We start from the raw sequence: 14117 nt of genomic DNA on the forward strand, positions 1-14117 counted from the left end.
AAGTAATTATGCTAGACAGGAAGTTTAAATGAAGGCTGTTAGGGCATTCCAGGACTTTGACCCATTGACAGTTTTTAAGCAAAGTGTTTTCAAATCAGGAAGGCATGTGACTTCAGGAAATTTTGAGGTGGTGGTGCTACCATATTCCTGTTAACTTTATCCCTTCAAGTAGCAGGTTTGGGCAATGCTGTCGATAAGGAGTGAGCTTCTACAGTGAACAGAACATAAACTGCAGCCATGATACATTGGTAGTGGAGAGAGTGAATGTTTAAAGTGGTGGATGAAATGCAATAAAGCAGGTTAATGGTGTCAAGCTTTTTGAATGCTGTTGTGCTCATTCAGAAAGTTAGAGCTTATTCTGTTCCATTGCAACTTGCGACTTGTGGATGATAAGATTTTTGAGTTTTAGGAGGAGATTCAGTGGCTAGAAATTGTATAGTCTCTGACTTGCTTTGTAGCCACAGTATTTATGTGGCTGATTCTGTTAAGGTTCTGATTAGTGGTAACGTTAGATGTTGTTTAATGGATGTGGTGGTGGGATTTGACGTTTGTTATGACCAAGGGGGGTTTCCCTAGTTCCACTACTCCCAGGCCATGACATAATAGGAAAATGTTATACCCAAGTCCTGTATGGCCAACAGGCCCTTCTGGACCGGTCCATCACTTCCCCTCTGACCTATCCCCTTGTCCCTTGCCTCCATCCACCTATCTTTTTCTCAGCTACTGCCCCCCCCCCCCAATCCCCCTCCCATTTATCTGTCAGCCCCAGCCCACAGGTCTCATTTCTGATGAAGGGCTTATGCCCAAAACATCGATTCTCCTGCTCCAATGCTGCTTAACGTGCTGTGCTTTCTCAGCAACGCACTCTCAACTCTCATCTCTAGCATCTGCAGTCCTCATCATCTTAATTTATTTTAACCTTTCTGTGAACCCTCTTCTAAGGATGCCTACCTTGCAGAAATTTTCCTCCCCTCTCTACAAAGATCTCAGTGAGTCCCTCTCCCTCTGTACAACGTGCACCCCCCCCCCCCCCCCCCAACCAACCCTGATGCTCTTCAGCCACGCCATTCAGCAGATTCATTACCACAGCCACATCTCCTTCCTCAGTGCCTGCCTACAGAACCATCTGATCCCACATGGACACTGGACCACATTCAGACCAACACAGTTTGGACCTGAACAGGATACCCAGTACACACTACACATCTAAAACCTTCAGCAATGATTCTCTTTCTGGATCCTCCTGCTCCATAATATCAGCCATGCGCCGCCATCTACTCTACCTGCAATCAGGTCTACCCGCCCTTGACCTCAGAGCCACACTCTCCCAGACCTGCAACGGACCTCTGCATTTCTACACCCTCCAAAGGATTCAGGCGATCAAAAGTTTTACTCCGCCACATTGGACATAAAAGAACACAAGTTAAACAAATTTTTATGTACTTCCTTCAATGCGCTGGCTTCTCCGAACCTTCTCTTGGCCTCTGGAACTGCCCAGGCTCCACTAGCCCCGTGGCCGCCCCATCCATGATTGCTGGGGTGAATGTTTAGTCCAGGTCCTAGCTCCCAGCCCCATTGTGTTCACCATTCCCCCAGACCTCCCACTCACTGAGGACCAATGTTTAGTCCTTCCACCGCCTCCGCTTTCGGGCCCGCTTTTTCAAACAAGGCACCCACCCACTGAGGACTCCTTGTCCCACCTCCAACACATTCCATCCACCTGGACACCCTATGCTGGCCTGCTAACTACCCTTGACCTCTTCATTTCAAAATGCTGCCGTGACATCAACCACCTCAACCTGTCCACCCCCCACCCCCCCCCCCCCACCCACCCACTCCAACCTCCCGCCCTCCCACAACACAGTCCTTCACTTCTTCTGCTCCAACCCAACCTTGCCATCAAACCTGCAGACAAAGGGGGCACAGTAGTAATGTGGCCCACTGACCTCTACACTAATGAGGCCAGACACCAACTCGCAGGCACCTCCTCCTACTGCCTCCTTGACCACGACCTTGCCTCCCATCACCAAACCACCATCTCACAGACCATCCACAACCTCATCACCTCTGGGGAGCTCCCATCCACAGTCTCCAACCTGATAGTCTGTGAACCCTGCACCGCCCGACTCTACCAGCTATCGAAGATTCACAAACTTGACTGCCCCGGTCAACCCATTGTCTCAGCCTGCGCCTGTCCCACCAATCTCCCCTCTTCCTGCCTCAACACCATCCTGTCCCCTTAGTTCAGGAACTCCCCACCTAAGTTCGTGATGCCTCATTTTCATCACGGGCATCCTGTCCCTGTACACTTCAATCAGCCACAAGGAATGTCTCGAAACCCTCCGCATCTTGTCCTCGCGCCGATCCAACCCGTACCCTTCCACCGACACACTCATCCGCCTGGCTGAACTGGTCCTCTCCTTCAACAACTTCTTCTTGCAAATCTCCCACTTCTGCCAAACCAAAGGGGTAGCCATGGCACCCACATGGGACCCAGCTATGCCTGTCTGTATGCCAGGTACGCAGTTACACCAGCACCAGTCCCCAGCTGTTCCTCCACTACATCGATGACTGTATCGGCACCACCTCGTGAGGAGGTTGAACATTTCATCAACTTTACCAACACCTTCCACCCTGACCTCAAGTTTACCTGGACCATCTCTGATCCCTCCCTCCCCTTCCTGGGCCTCTCCACACCATCTCCGGTAACTGACTAACCACAGACATCTTCTACAAGCCCACTGACTCCCCCAGCTAGTTAGACTAGACCTCTTCCCACCCTACCTCCTGTAAAACACCATCCCTTTATTCGCAGTTCCTCCACCTCTGATGCATCCATTCCCAGGATGACCAATTCCACCTCAAAATCCTAGATGTCCTCCTTCTTCCAAGATTAAAACTTGCCTTCCCACATAGTTGACAATGCCCTCCAGCGTACCTCCTCCACTTCACGCAGCACTGTCCTTGAACCCCATTCCTCCCAACGCAACGAGGACAGAACTCTTCCAGGCCTCACCTTCCACCCCAGCAGCTTTCGTATTCGTCGCATCATCCTCTGCCATCTCCAAATGGACCCCACCACCAGAGGTATATTTCCCTCCCCACCCCTATCAGCATTCTGGAGAGTCCATTACCTCAGTGACTCCCTCATCAGGTGCACGCCCCCCACCAGCGCGCACCCTTCCCTGCCACTGCAGGAAGTGCAAAACCTGTGCCCACACCACTCTGCTCACCTCTGTCTAAGGCCCCAAGGGATCCTTCCACATCTGTCAGAAATTTACCTGTATCTCTACCAATGTCATCTACATCCGTTGCATCCGGTATGGTCACCTCTACATCAGGAAGACAGGACGCCTTCTTGCAGATTGTTTCCGAGATCATCTCTGGGACGCCCGCACCCATCAACCCACCGCCCCATAGCTGAATACTTCAACTCCCCCTCCCATTCCATCAAGGACATGCAGGTCCTGGGCTGCCTCCGCCACCAAACCGTTCCTACCCAACGCCTGGAGGAAGAATGGCTCATATTCCACCTTGGGACCCTGCAGCCACATGGGATAAATGTGGATTTCAAGAGCTTCCTCATTTCCCCTCCCCCACATTATCCCAGTCCCAAGCCTCCAACTCGACACTGTCCATTATTCCCCCCCCCCCCCCAATATACTACCACCTCCCTCACCTTCATCCATCTGTCGCTTTCTCAGCTGCTTCCCCCCAAATTAATCTCTCAGCCCCCGGCCCACAAGCCTCATTCCTGATGAAGGGCTTATGCCCAGAGCGTCGTTTCACCTGCTCAGATGCTGCCTGACCTGCTGTGCTTTCCCACCAACACAGGCTCGACTCTAATCTCTAGCATCTACAGTCCTCAATTTCTCCTAGCCAGCAGTATGCTTTCTTTATATTAGACCTGGAATGAAAAGATCAGGTTTCCAACTTAAACACAACGTTATTCCTGGATTATAAAATAAAGCGCATTCAATAATCATGCAGAATTGATTAACACAACATTTGTAATGTGAAAATATAAATGTTTACCCCACTCCTTAACTTAAACTCCATGCACTGTAGAGTCATACAACATGGAAACAGACAATTCAGTCCAACTTGTCAATGCCAACCAAATTTCCCAAACTAAACCATTCCTACTCAGCTGCATAAATCTTTTATACTCCTGTACCTGTCCAAACATCTTTTTAGATGTTGTAACTGTACCTGCCTCTACCACTTCCTATGGCAGTTTGTTCCACATAGGAACAATGCTCTGTGTAGAAACGTTGCCCCTCAAGTCCATTTTAAATCTTTCCCCTGTCACCTTAAAATAATATGCTCCCTAGTTTTGAGTTACCCTACAGTAGTAGGTAAAAGACCTTTTGCTATTCACCTTATCCATGCCCCTCATGATTTTAAAAACCTATGCATGTCAACCCTCAACCTCCTATACTCCAATGAGAAAGGTTCCAGCCTATCCAGTCTGTCCTTGTTACTCAAACCCTCCAGTCCTGGCAACATCCTGGTAATTTTTTTCTGAACCCTCTGCTTCCAGGGTGCTCAGAAATGTACATAGTACTCCAAAAGTGGCCTCACCAATGTTCTGTGCAACCTCAATATGATGTCCCAACTCCTATCCTCCATAGGTCTGTGAGATGAAGGCATGTGTGCTAAACACCACCTTACCTGCTCTGTCTACCTGTGATGCATCTTTCAAAGAACTATGCACCTGAACCCCTAGGTGTTTCTGTCTTTCTGTCCTCAGATACTTCTCTTTCTGCAAAGGTTCTCTTATTTAACAAAAAAAGTAAAACATGTTCTGACATTGGTTATTATCCTTGAATACAATTCTTAAAGGAAAAGATGTAGAATGTTCCAAAATCTTTCGACCTGATATTCTTGTACATGTGGTCAATAAGTCTTGTAAGGCTTGCTCAGGAAATACAATATTGTGAAATTCTTTGCTCTTTTAGAAGAGTGAGTGAGTTAGGATTCACCTTTAATGTCACAGCAAGAAGTATTCCAAACAGGAGACACAGGCTGGACATCTTGTTCTGTAGCAGGCATTCCCCAACGAAAAAATTACAAACCAAACTCGATGCCTGCAGGGAATATTCAAGTAAAACCTTGTAATTAAACAGTCAGGTGTTTTCCCGGAACTGTATTCAAACAGTTACCTAAAGTCATAGGATTTTCTTAGAAACCTTCTTACAGCAATGGTTTGGATACCTCAAGGCTTTTCACTGTCTTTTTTCAAGCCTAATCCAGATATCTGCAATCGTCAAAATTCAAGACCTCCAAAAAGTATTAAATCTGAAACCTACTTTAATACACTTTGGAAATGCTTTTGTATTGGGTTCTTTATTTAAGCTGGTATTGGTCAGTGTTTGTGTGGCACAAATGTTAGTTCCAATAACGTAGGTATGTAACATCCCTAATATTTTGTAGTTTGAGGAGTAGTAGCTATTATACCATTGAGAAAACCAGAATTGTCACTGATTAATTAAACTTTTTTGAAAGAGTGTAACTTTGTATAATGAGCAGGTAAATTAAATCCAGTTTCTCATGAATGCTGCATTAAATATTGGGGCAAAGCATTTCAGAAAAAAATCTCTTAAATCTGGATTGTTGCAAACCAGTGAAATTTGCCTGCTACAGGTTGTTGGCTTGCAATGTGTATTCCTATTTGTGATCCTGCAAGGCCTGCAAATATTAAATCTAATATGAAATATTAGTAATCCTTCTGATGTGGTTTGTTATTGGGGTAGGCAAAGTAAAACATATGAGGTTTAATATGCTCTAATGCAGAATTGTATCTTGCAAAACTACGTCACTTAATTTAGTTTCCCTGTTTTTCACTTGGTTTGTCATTTGGTCTAGGAGCTTTCCACTGGTCATTTTCAGGTTTGCTAATGGAATAGTTTATCTGCATGGGTTAAAAATTGTTTCCATCAAACTTGCACTCAGAGTGCAGAATGGGACACATATGCCTTGGATCTAAAATTGCCAAAAACAGATATGAATTCAGGAACTCAGGTGATTGAACGCAGAAGGTGCTTTAAATAGTTACTGTGTTCCTATGATGTTTATAAATTATTATTTTCAGGAATATATCAATAGCTGGCTACTTATCTACTTTAAACCTGGGATATAGTTAATCGTGAACTGAAAACAAAGACCTCAACCTGTAGCAGTTTTGCATGTTTTCTTTTATTTCTACATTTTACATTTAAAATTATGGGATATTAAAGGATATTACAATATGTACTTCGTCCACAGGATGTCTGCAGTCTTTGGCGGAACATACTGTTTGCGACATTTGGTGAAATGCCTGGTGGTTGACAGAGAAACATCGAGGTAAAGACAAAGACAATGACCTGCCTTTCACACAGCATATTGGGGGAAGACTGTATAAGGGCTCATGAAAAAGGAGCCTTCTTCCGAGATCATCTAAAGTATTAATCAAAGATCAGCCTTGATTAAAAGTTATTTGTGTAAAGGTCCAGCAAACAGGGAAACTTGGTCTAGAATATAGAAACAAAATTAATTTTCCTGAGATATTACAACAGCTCCTGATCACCCAAGCTTGGAAGACAAATCATTTGAGCTGCCAGAGGCTAGTGATGAGTGATGTTAGTTTTTCCTTGTGGCCTTACCTACACTAATTGATTTTCATCTGAAGACAAAAAGGCTCTGTGTTGTTGCATTTTATAAATTGAGTTCACCAAAAGATTCACCAGATTAATCGCTGTTGATAATACGTGTCATTCCAAAGAGGAAACGACTTTAATGAATTTTTAGAAAGTTCGTTGTAGCAAACTAGGTCGCTCTTCCATTTGATAAACCCTTTTGTCTGTAGTGGGAAAATTCAGCAAGGATTGTGCAGCTGTATATCCCATTTTGAGATGAGTAATAACAGCCCTCGGGTAGTTCATAAGGGAAGGATTGAAACAGACTATTCAGGGTGGTCACATCAAATGAATTATTCTGTTCTGTTAGTTTCATTTGATTTTAAGATATGAAGTGACACCGGCCCATCAGCTGCTAACTTCAGAAATATTTGAGAAAATGTGGTTGTACAACTAAGGAATGTCTGCAGATGTGAAGTATTGCTCCCAAACAGATTTGAAGTTAAGTTGGAATACTTGGGTGATTAAAAAGTGGAATGCATTGAAAGATGTTCACATACCAAACATTCTAGTTTTGAACACAGTTTAAACATTCAATATCCCTGCTTTTAACTTGGGATGTGGACCTTGAAGTGTACTACTACGTAATTGTTCCAAAACATTAAGGCAAAAGCTGTTTTCAACATTGTCTATTTAATCACTATTTCAGAAGAACTGGGCTATTATTTCATGTAATACATCATATATTATCAGAGGCACAGCTTACAAACAAGGAATGACCCATTGGCCTAGCTAGTCTGACTTGGATTTTTAATGCCTGATGTAACACTTTGCAAACACTTCCCACCATCTTTCCTAAGAGAGATGAAAAACCAATCTCAAAATAATGACAGTGTTACACTCCTTTGGACATTGAAAACTTCATTTACTAATGAAAGTGACAGAAGAAAGAAGCATTTAAAGTAATTCCCCTTTTTTTGAATTATGTTAGTAATGAGTTTTCATGACTGATCATTTCAGGTTTGATTACTTAAAGTCGTTCATAATTTGTCATTGGGAATTTTCTAGTCACCTAATTGGCTTTTGATCTTATCCCTTCATTACATTATTCTAATTTATGGCTGTTTTGCTGTGATTCAAAACTTAAGACAAACAGAAAGCTACTGACTACATTGGTAGTAGTTCGTCTATGACGATCAATTGGTCAGTTGTAAGAATTATCTGTCTTGGAATGATTCTACGATAAGGCAGTCGTAGATGATTCATTAGCAGTGTTAATCCCAAATCTCTGCAAGAGCACCCCTCTCAATTTCAAACCCTAAACTTTTAACTGAGCCTTGTAAATGATTTTCTTTCAGGGGCTTATCCAGTTCTCTCTTGAAAGTTGCGATTCTATATGCCTCTGCCAGGGTGAAGAGCTTTACTTGCTACTCTATCTAAACCACTCAACTTTTGAACATGTCAGTCAAATCTCCCCACAACCTTTTCTTCTCTTAAGGCAAACTTGAGCTTCAGTCTATCCATTTAACTGAAGTCCCACATGCCTGGAACCATTTTTGACTCACCATCATTTCCTCAAGAGCAGTTTGGGTAAGCAACAGATGCTGGTCTTGCCAATGGGGCTCTCAGCTCCTGAAAGAAATTGGGAAAAATGTGAACGTTTTCTTTGCACATCTGTAAAGATGCACAAGCTTCCTAAAGTGACTAGTTGAGGTTGAATCAATGTGTTATTAAGGATGATAGTAACTTCCTTGTTCTTGTCAATGCCTCTTCACAAAGCTAAGAAATTTGTGTGTTTTACTTTTACTGCATTCCTGAACTTCCCTTTCATTTGGAAAATGTAATGCACATGTATACACCCACATTCCCACTGAGAATCTCATCCTTTTTTATATTCTTATTCATTCTCCCTGCCAAAATGTGTTACTTTACACTTTCTTACATTGAAACGCATCTGCCAAATTGATCTGTCAGCCTATCTGAAATGAATTGAATTGTCACGTGTACCGAGGCATAGCGAAAAGCTTTGTCTTGTTAGCAATACAGGCAGATCAGAGATAAGTAGCATAGATAAACAGCAGCAGTAATAGGTAAACAGCAGCAAAAACAAAAACACAAGTACAGGCAAATGTTAAGAGTCGGTGACTCTAAGTATTTGAATAACAGTGGTGTAGAAACTGTTTCGAAACCAGCTGGTGCATGTGTTCAGGCTTCTCCCCGATGGTAGAGGTTGTAGAAAAACATTGCCAGGGTGGGACGAATCTTTAAGACTGCTGGTGGCCTTTCCTTGACAGCGGGCCTGATAGATGGATTCTATAGATGGGAGGTAGGCCTTTGTGATTGTCCGGGCCAAGTTCATCTCACTCTGTGACCGTCTCTGATCTTGAATGGTACAGTTGCCATACCAGGTAGTGATACATCCAGACAGAATGCTCTTGATGGCGCACCTATAAAAGTTGACAAGGTATTCGCCGTCATGCCAAATTTCCTCAGCTGCCTGAGGAAGAAGAGATGTTGGGCCTTTGTAACCAGTGTGTCTGCATGAAGAATCCAAGAAAGTTTGTTGTGAATGACTACTCCCAGGAGCTTGACACTCTCCACTCGTTCCACCTCTATGCTGTTGATGTGTAGGTGGGCACAAGTAACATCCTGCTGAAAGTCGATAATGAGTTTTTGTTTTGCCGGCATTGAGAGCTAGGTTGTTCTCAGTGCACCATTTTGTCCAGATCTTCCACCTCCCATCTGTAGTCTGTTTCGTTGCCATCTGAGATTTGACCGACTATGGTGTCATCAGCGAACTTGTAAATGGCATTAGTCTGGTATTTGGTGACACAGTCATGGATATACAGTGAGTAGAGTAGGGGGCTGAGTACGCACCATGGGGGGGCTCCAGTATTGAGTGTTAGTGAGGATGAAATATTGTCCCCACTCTTCACTGTGCCCTGTGGGTCAGGAAACTGAGGATCCAGTTGCAGAGAGTGGGACTTTAGTTTGAGATCACAAAGTTTAGTAATCAGTCTGGAGGGGATAATAGTGTTGAAGGCTGAATTGTAGTCGATGAGTAGGATTCTTATGTAGCTGTTCTTGGTGTCAAGATATTCTAGGGAGAAGTGAAGAGCAAGTGATATGGCATCTGATGTGGATCTGTTGTTCCAGTAGGCAAATTGGAGTGGGTCAAGAGTAGTGGGGAGGCTGGAGTGGATTAACGCCATGACCAGCCTTTAAAAGCACTTCATGACCACTGAAGTTAGGGCCACTGGGTGGTTGTCATTGAGACATGTTACATGAGCCGCCTTAGGGACAGGGATTGTGTTGGCCCTCTTGAACCGGGCAGGAACAGTGACCTGCTGCAGGAAGAGGTTGAAGATGTCCAAGAAGATCTCTGCCAGTTGTTCTGTGCATGCTGAGTGCACAGTCTGGTACTCCATCTGGTCCCATTGCTTTCCTTGGATTCACAAGAAGGAAAACTGATCTGACCTCTGATGCAGTGACTGTTGGGATCGGTTTGTCAGGACTTGTCAGAATAGGTGTTACCTCTCCACAGAAATTCTGCTCAAAGCGAGCAAAGAAGGCATTGAGATGATCTGGGAGGAATAATGTCATCGTCTGCTATCTTGCACTCTTTTTTTTTTAGAACCTGTGATGTCATTCAGACCTTGCCATAGTCGCCGGGTGTCTGTCTGGTCTCTAGTTTGGATCATTATTGGTCCTTGGCTGTCTTAATGGTTCTGCGAAGGTCATACTTGGATTCCTTATATTCGAGTGGGTCTCCTGATCTGAAGGCCTCATGCCTGGTATTTAGCAAGTTCTATATGTCCTAATTCATCCAGGGTTTCCTGTTGGGGAACACCTGGATTGACATCCTCGGTGTGCTGTTGGAAAGAGTTCTAGAATTTTGACCCTATGACTGAAGAAATAACAGTCTAGTTCCAAGTGAGGGTGTTTGGAGGGGAACTTTGTAAGATGGTGGTGGTCCATGCCTTTGTCCTTCAAAGTGATAGAAATTGTAGGTTTTGAATGTGGCATTGAAGGAAGAAGATGAACAGTCGTCATCAACCTTAAACGTTAACTGTTTCTTTTCAGAGATACTGCCTGACCAGTTGAATATTTCCAGTATTCTCTGTTTATTTAGGTTAGCATTTTATCATTGGGAGCTGATCCTGGATCACCCATACACTTGTTCTCTTCATCAAGACTAATCTTCAACCTTACCTCAAACAATTAACGATTGAAACCCTTACCCATGCTTTTTAATGTCTTCAAGCTTGGATATTACTCTGTTTGGAAGGAGAAAGTGAGGACTGCAGATGCTGGTGATCAGATTAGTGTGTGTGGTGCTGGAAAAGCACAGGCAGCATCCAAACAGCAGGAGAATCAACAGGAATCTATGCTCACGGCAGACCCTCCCACCATTCAGCTTACACAAACTTTGCTTCATTCAGAACTATGTTTGTATCCTAACTTGCAGTAAGCCCCGTTCACTGATCGCAATGTGCTCGGTGGCCTGCACTGCATTCGTGATCACCAGGCTGTTCACCATTCTCTTCCTTGTGTTTAAGTTTTTCCATGGTCTGTGCCGCTTCCTGCAGCCATCATGACTGTTTCCCCACATGACATTTTGATTTTATTCATTCTTGGGATGTGAGCATTTATTTCCTATCCCTAATTAGCATTGTGAAGATGATAATGAGCCACTTTCTTGAACCATGAACTAGGATTGAAAAGTCCACTTTATATATAAGTTGTGTTAAGTCCACTATCTATCAATACTACCTCCTCCAGTCTGCGGGAAGATTCACTGTCATCACTGCTCAAGATGCCAAAGTAAACATATGCTGCTTTCATCCTTGTGTTATGAACCAGGCCAGAACCTGACTTTTCTAGTTTTAAGCAGGTGTAAAGTTGTTAATCCAGGAGTGATGTAGCTGGCCCAACCATACAGTTTTGAACAAAACTGAATTTATTCTACACGTGAATAAAAGAAAACCGGATTTAGAATAACATAACGATTTGAAAACTCAATTGACTCTCGCAACTTAATGATGCTGTTCCAAATACTTACAACATCCCCATAAACACCCCTATGGCAAAAAAAGTAGAATCAAGCACTGTGGCTTACAGGAGATAGAGAGATTCAGTAGGAAACACCTTCCATGTAGCTGTTTCTTTGACCAGCAGCTCTGAACAGCCAGACTGCTAAAAACCTAAACCAAACTAGATCAAAGCTGAACTGGAAGAACTGGCCACTCCCCTTTCATTGTACAAGTGTTTTTTTTAAAACTTAAAAGCTTCTTTAAGTACATAAACTCAGCCATCTCAGCAACTCTGTCTCGTACAACACTTTTGGAGAAAAAAAATGAAGGACAGTGCAACTTTTGTCAAAGGAGCAACATGAGTAGCTCGGGGGTTTCTCACTGAATTTGTGAAATAACTGTTGTTGGCTATTTTGGTTTGTCGTGGAATTTTAGGCAAGCAACTGAGTTAATGCAACAACTATTTGGCACTAAACAATTTCTATTGATCGATAAAGATGTGCTGTAATTGGCAGCCATGGCCAAATGCAAGTGTAATATTGATAATTGCTATAGTTGTACAATGGTATCGGCTACTGATTGTGGCATTGAGATACATTGTGGATGCAGTGAAGAGGAAATTGAGCTCTATTCCAGCTAACCTATGTATAATTATAACTTTAACAATTGCAAACTTAACGTTTGGTGTCTAGATAAAATGATAATTTATCCCTGTTATCCTTCCTGTAACTAGTCAATGCTGCTCGAAGACCCACAAACAGTAAAGGAAACAAAAAGAAACTTTGAAAGAGGGAAAAGAGACTTTCACTGTTCACCTGTGTGCCATTGTTCTGATATCCAAGGCATACGTGAATCTCATCTGCTAGTCTCTAGACAAAACTCACATGGTCAAGTTTCCTTGGATCATTTGAACATTTGCAGAGTATTGAAGATGAGACAAAATTAGAGTTTGTGAAATCTTAGCAGTTTTTTTGAAGTAGTCTGACGTGACTTCATAATCTCTGACAAGTCACTCAATCTGAAATCTATCATCTGTGAAGGATGAGACTTTATTTAAAATTAACAGGTAATGCCTAATTCAGATTAATTTAAATTAATTTAACATGCCTTAATGCTATTTTTCAAAAGTTTCCTAAATGGCAGCCTTGGTAACCAAAGGTTCCTGTAATCAAAACCGAGAAAAGGTCTAAGAATTAGAAACTGAGAAACCCTTGCACAAAGCAGGGGCTGAAGATTTTTGTGAACAAGCAATCTCTGCTAAAGTAAAAATGAACAGTACAGAAGGTCAAATGTAGACTTTATGCAGAAGCTTGTGCTGTTCACTTATCCAAATAACTTAAATTTATTAATCTCCAGAACTAAATTCAGTGATAACCACAAAATAGATCTGAATTCTCGCATTCTCTGTATCCTGTTTCCTTCTCCTCCTCCTATTTACATGAGAGGATGGGCTGTAAAGGCAGCTGTAGACCATGTGCCCTTTGGTACTCCTACACTGATATAAAGAGGAGTCTTGACCTCACTGCACTTTACCTGATTTCTGTAACCTCTCAATTATCTCAGTGACCAAAAATCTGTTGACTTCCACCTTGAATGTAAGGACTGATGCAGAGCCTTCTTGAACAGCAATTTCAAAGATTCACCATCTTTTAAATTAAGACACTTTCCGCATCTTAATCCTAAATGACCAACCCTTCTATTGCATTTCATCTCCCTGGTTGCAGCCTGGGAGAGCAGCTTCTTTGTATCAACCTTCAGAATCTTTTTATGGTTCAATTAAATCATCTGTCATGCTTAACTCCAAAGAGTTAAAAGAAGACAAAGGCAATCTTCTCATCCCAGGAATTAATCTACTAAAGGTTTGTTGCACACCTCCCAAGATATCGAGATCAAAACAGTATTTGCAGGGAATAATCAAAGTGACACTTTGCAGGTGCCAAATTGACACTCTATTCTCCTATAGTCCAAACCTTTTGCAATAAATGGGTGACATGCTATTTGCTTTCCTGTTTCCATCCATTTTGCCTTCCTAATTGCATAAGAGTCTCCTGGTAAGAAGAACAAGAGCCTTTTTGTATTTTGTCTTTCCAGCACACTTAAAGCCCATCACTTGAAAAATCATTCGAAGTTAAAAATCATGGATAACTTTTGAGCTGCAGTTGATTCATTCAGCATTTCAACTTTGGTTGAGTAAACAAGCCATTACTTGTTTGGGACAATTGTGGGTTTGCTTTTATTTTCTTTCGGTTCAGCATTATCAGTCACTAATAAACAGATATCACATTTCATAACATTTGTGAAGTCTGTCAGGGTGGTAACCCAAATTGTCATTTTACTGGACTAATAATCTGAAGACCTGGACTCTTGTTCTGAGGTTATCTAGTCAAATTTAATTTATGAATCAGGCATGAAATTTTAGTCTGTTAATAATGATCTTAAAATCATATGGTTGTCCTTAAAAACCCAA

At 42.5% G+C, this 14117-nt stretch overlaps 1 protein-coding gene across 3 annotated transcripts in view; it reads left to right on the top strand.

Moving 5' to 3' along the window:
• The window catches only part of chm (CHM Rab escort protein), a 98080-nt gene that overhangs the window by 56229 nt on the left and 27734 nt on the right, over window positions 1-14117 (top strand). For 2 of the 3 annotated variants that reach the window (XM_072594914.1, XM_072594915.1), the window contains one exon: window positions 6268-6345. The exons of the other annotated variant lie outside the window; for it this stretch is intronic. In XM_072594914.1, the coding sequence (XP_072451015.1) occupies window positions 6268-6345 (78 nt within the window). The remainder of the gene's footprint in view (window positions 1-6267; window positions 6346-14117) is intronic. 3 annotated transcript variants of the gene reach the window in all.

Source organism: Chiloscyllium punctatum, chromosome 25 (assembly GCF_047496795.1).
Source record: "Chiloscyllium punctatum isolate Juve2018m chromosome 25, sChiPun1.3, whole genome shotgun sequence".
Taxonomy (NCBI): Eukaryota; Metazoa; Chordata; class Chondrichthyes; order Orectolobiformes; family Hemiscylliidae; genus Chiloscyllium; species Chiloscyllium punctatum.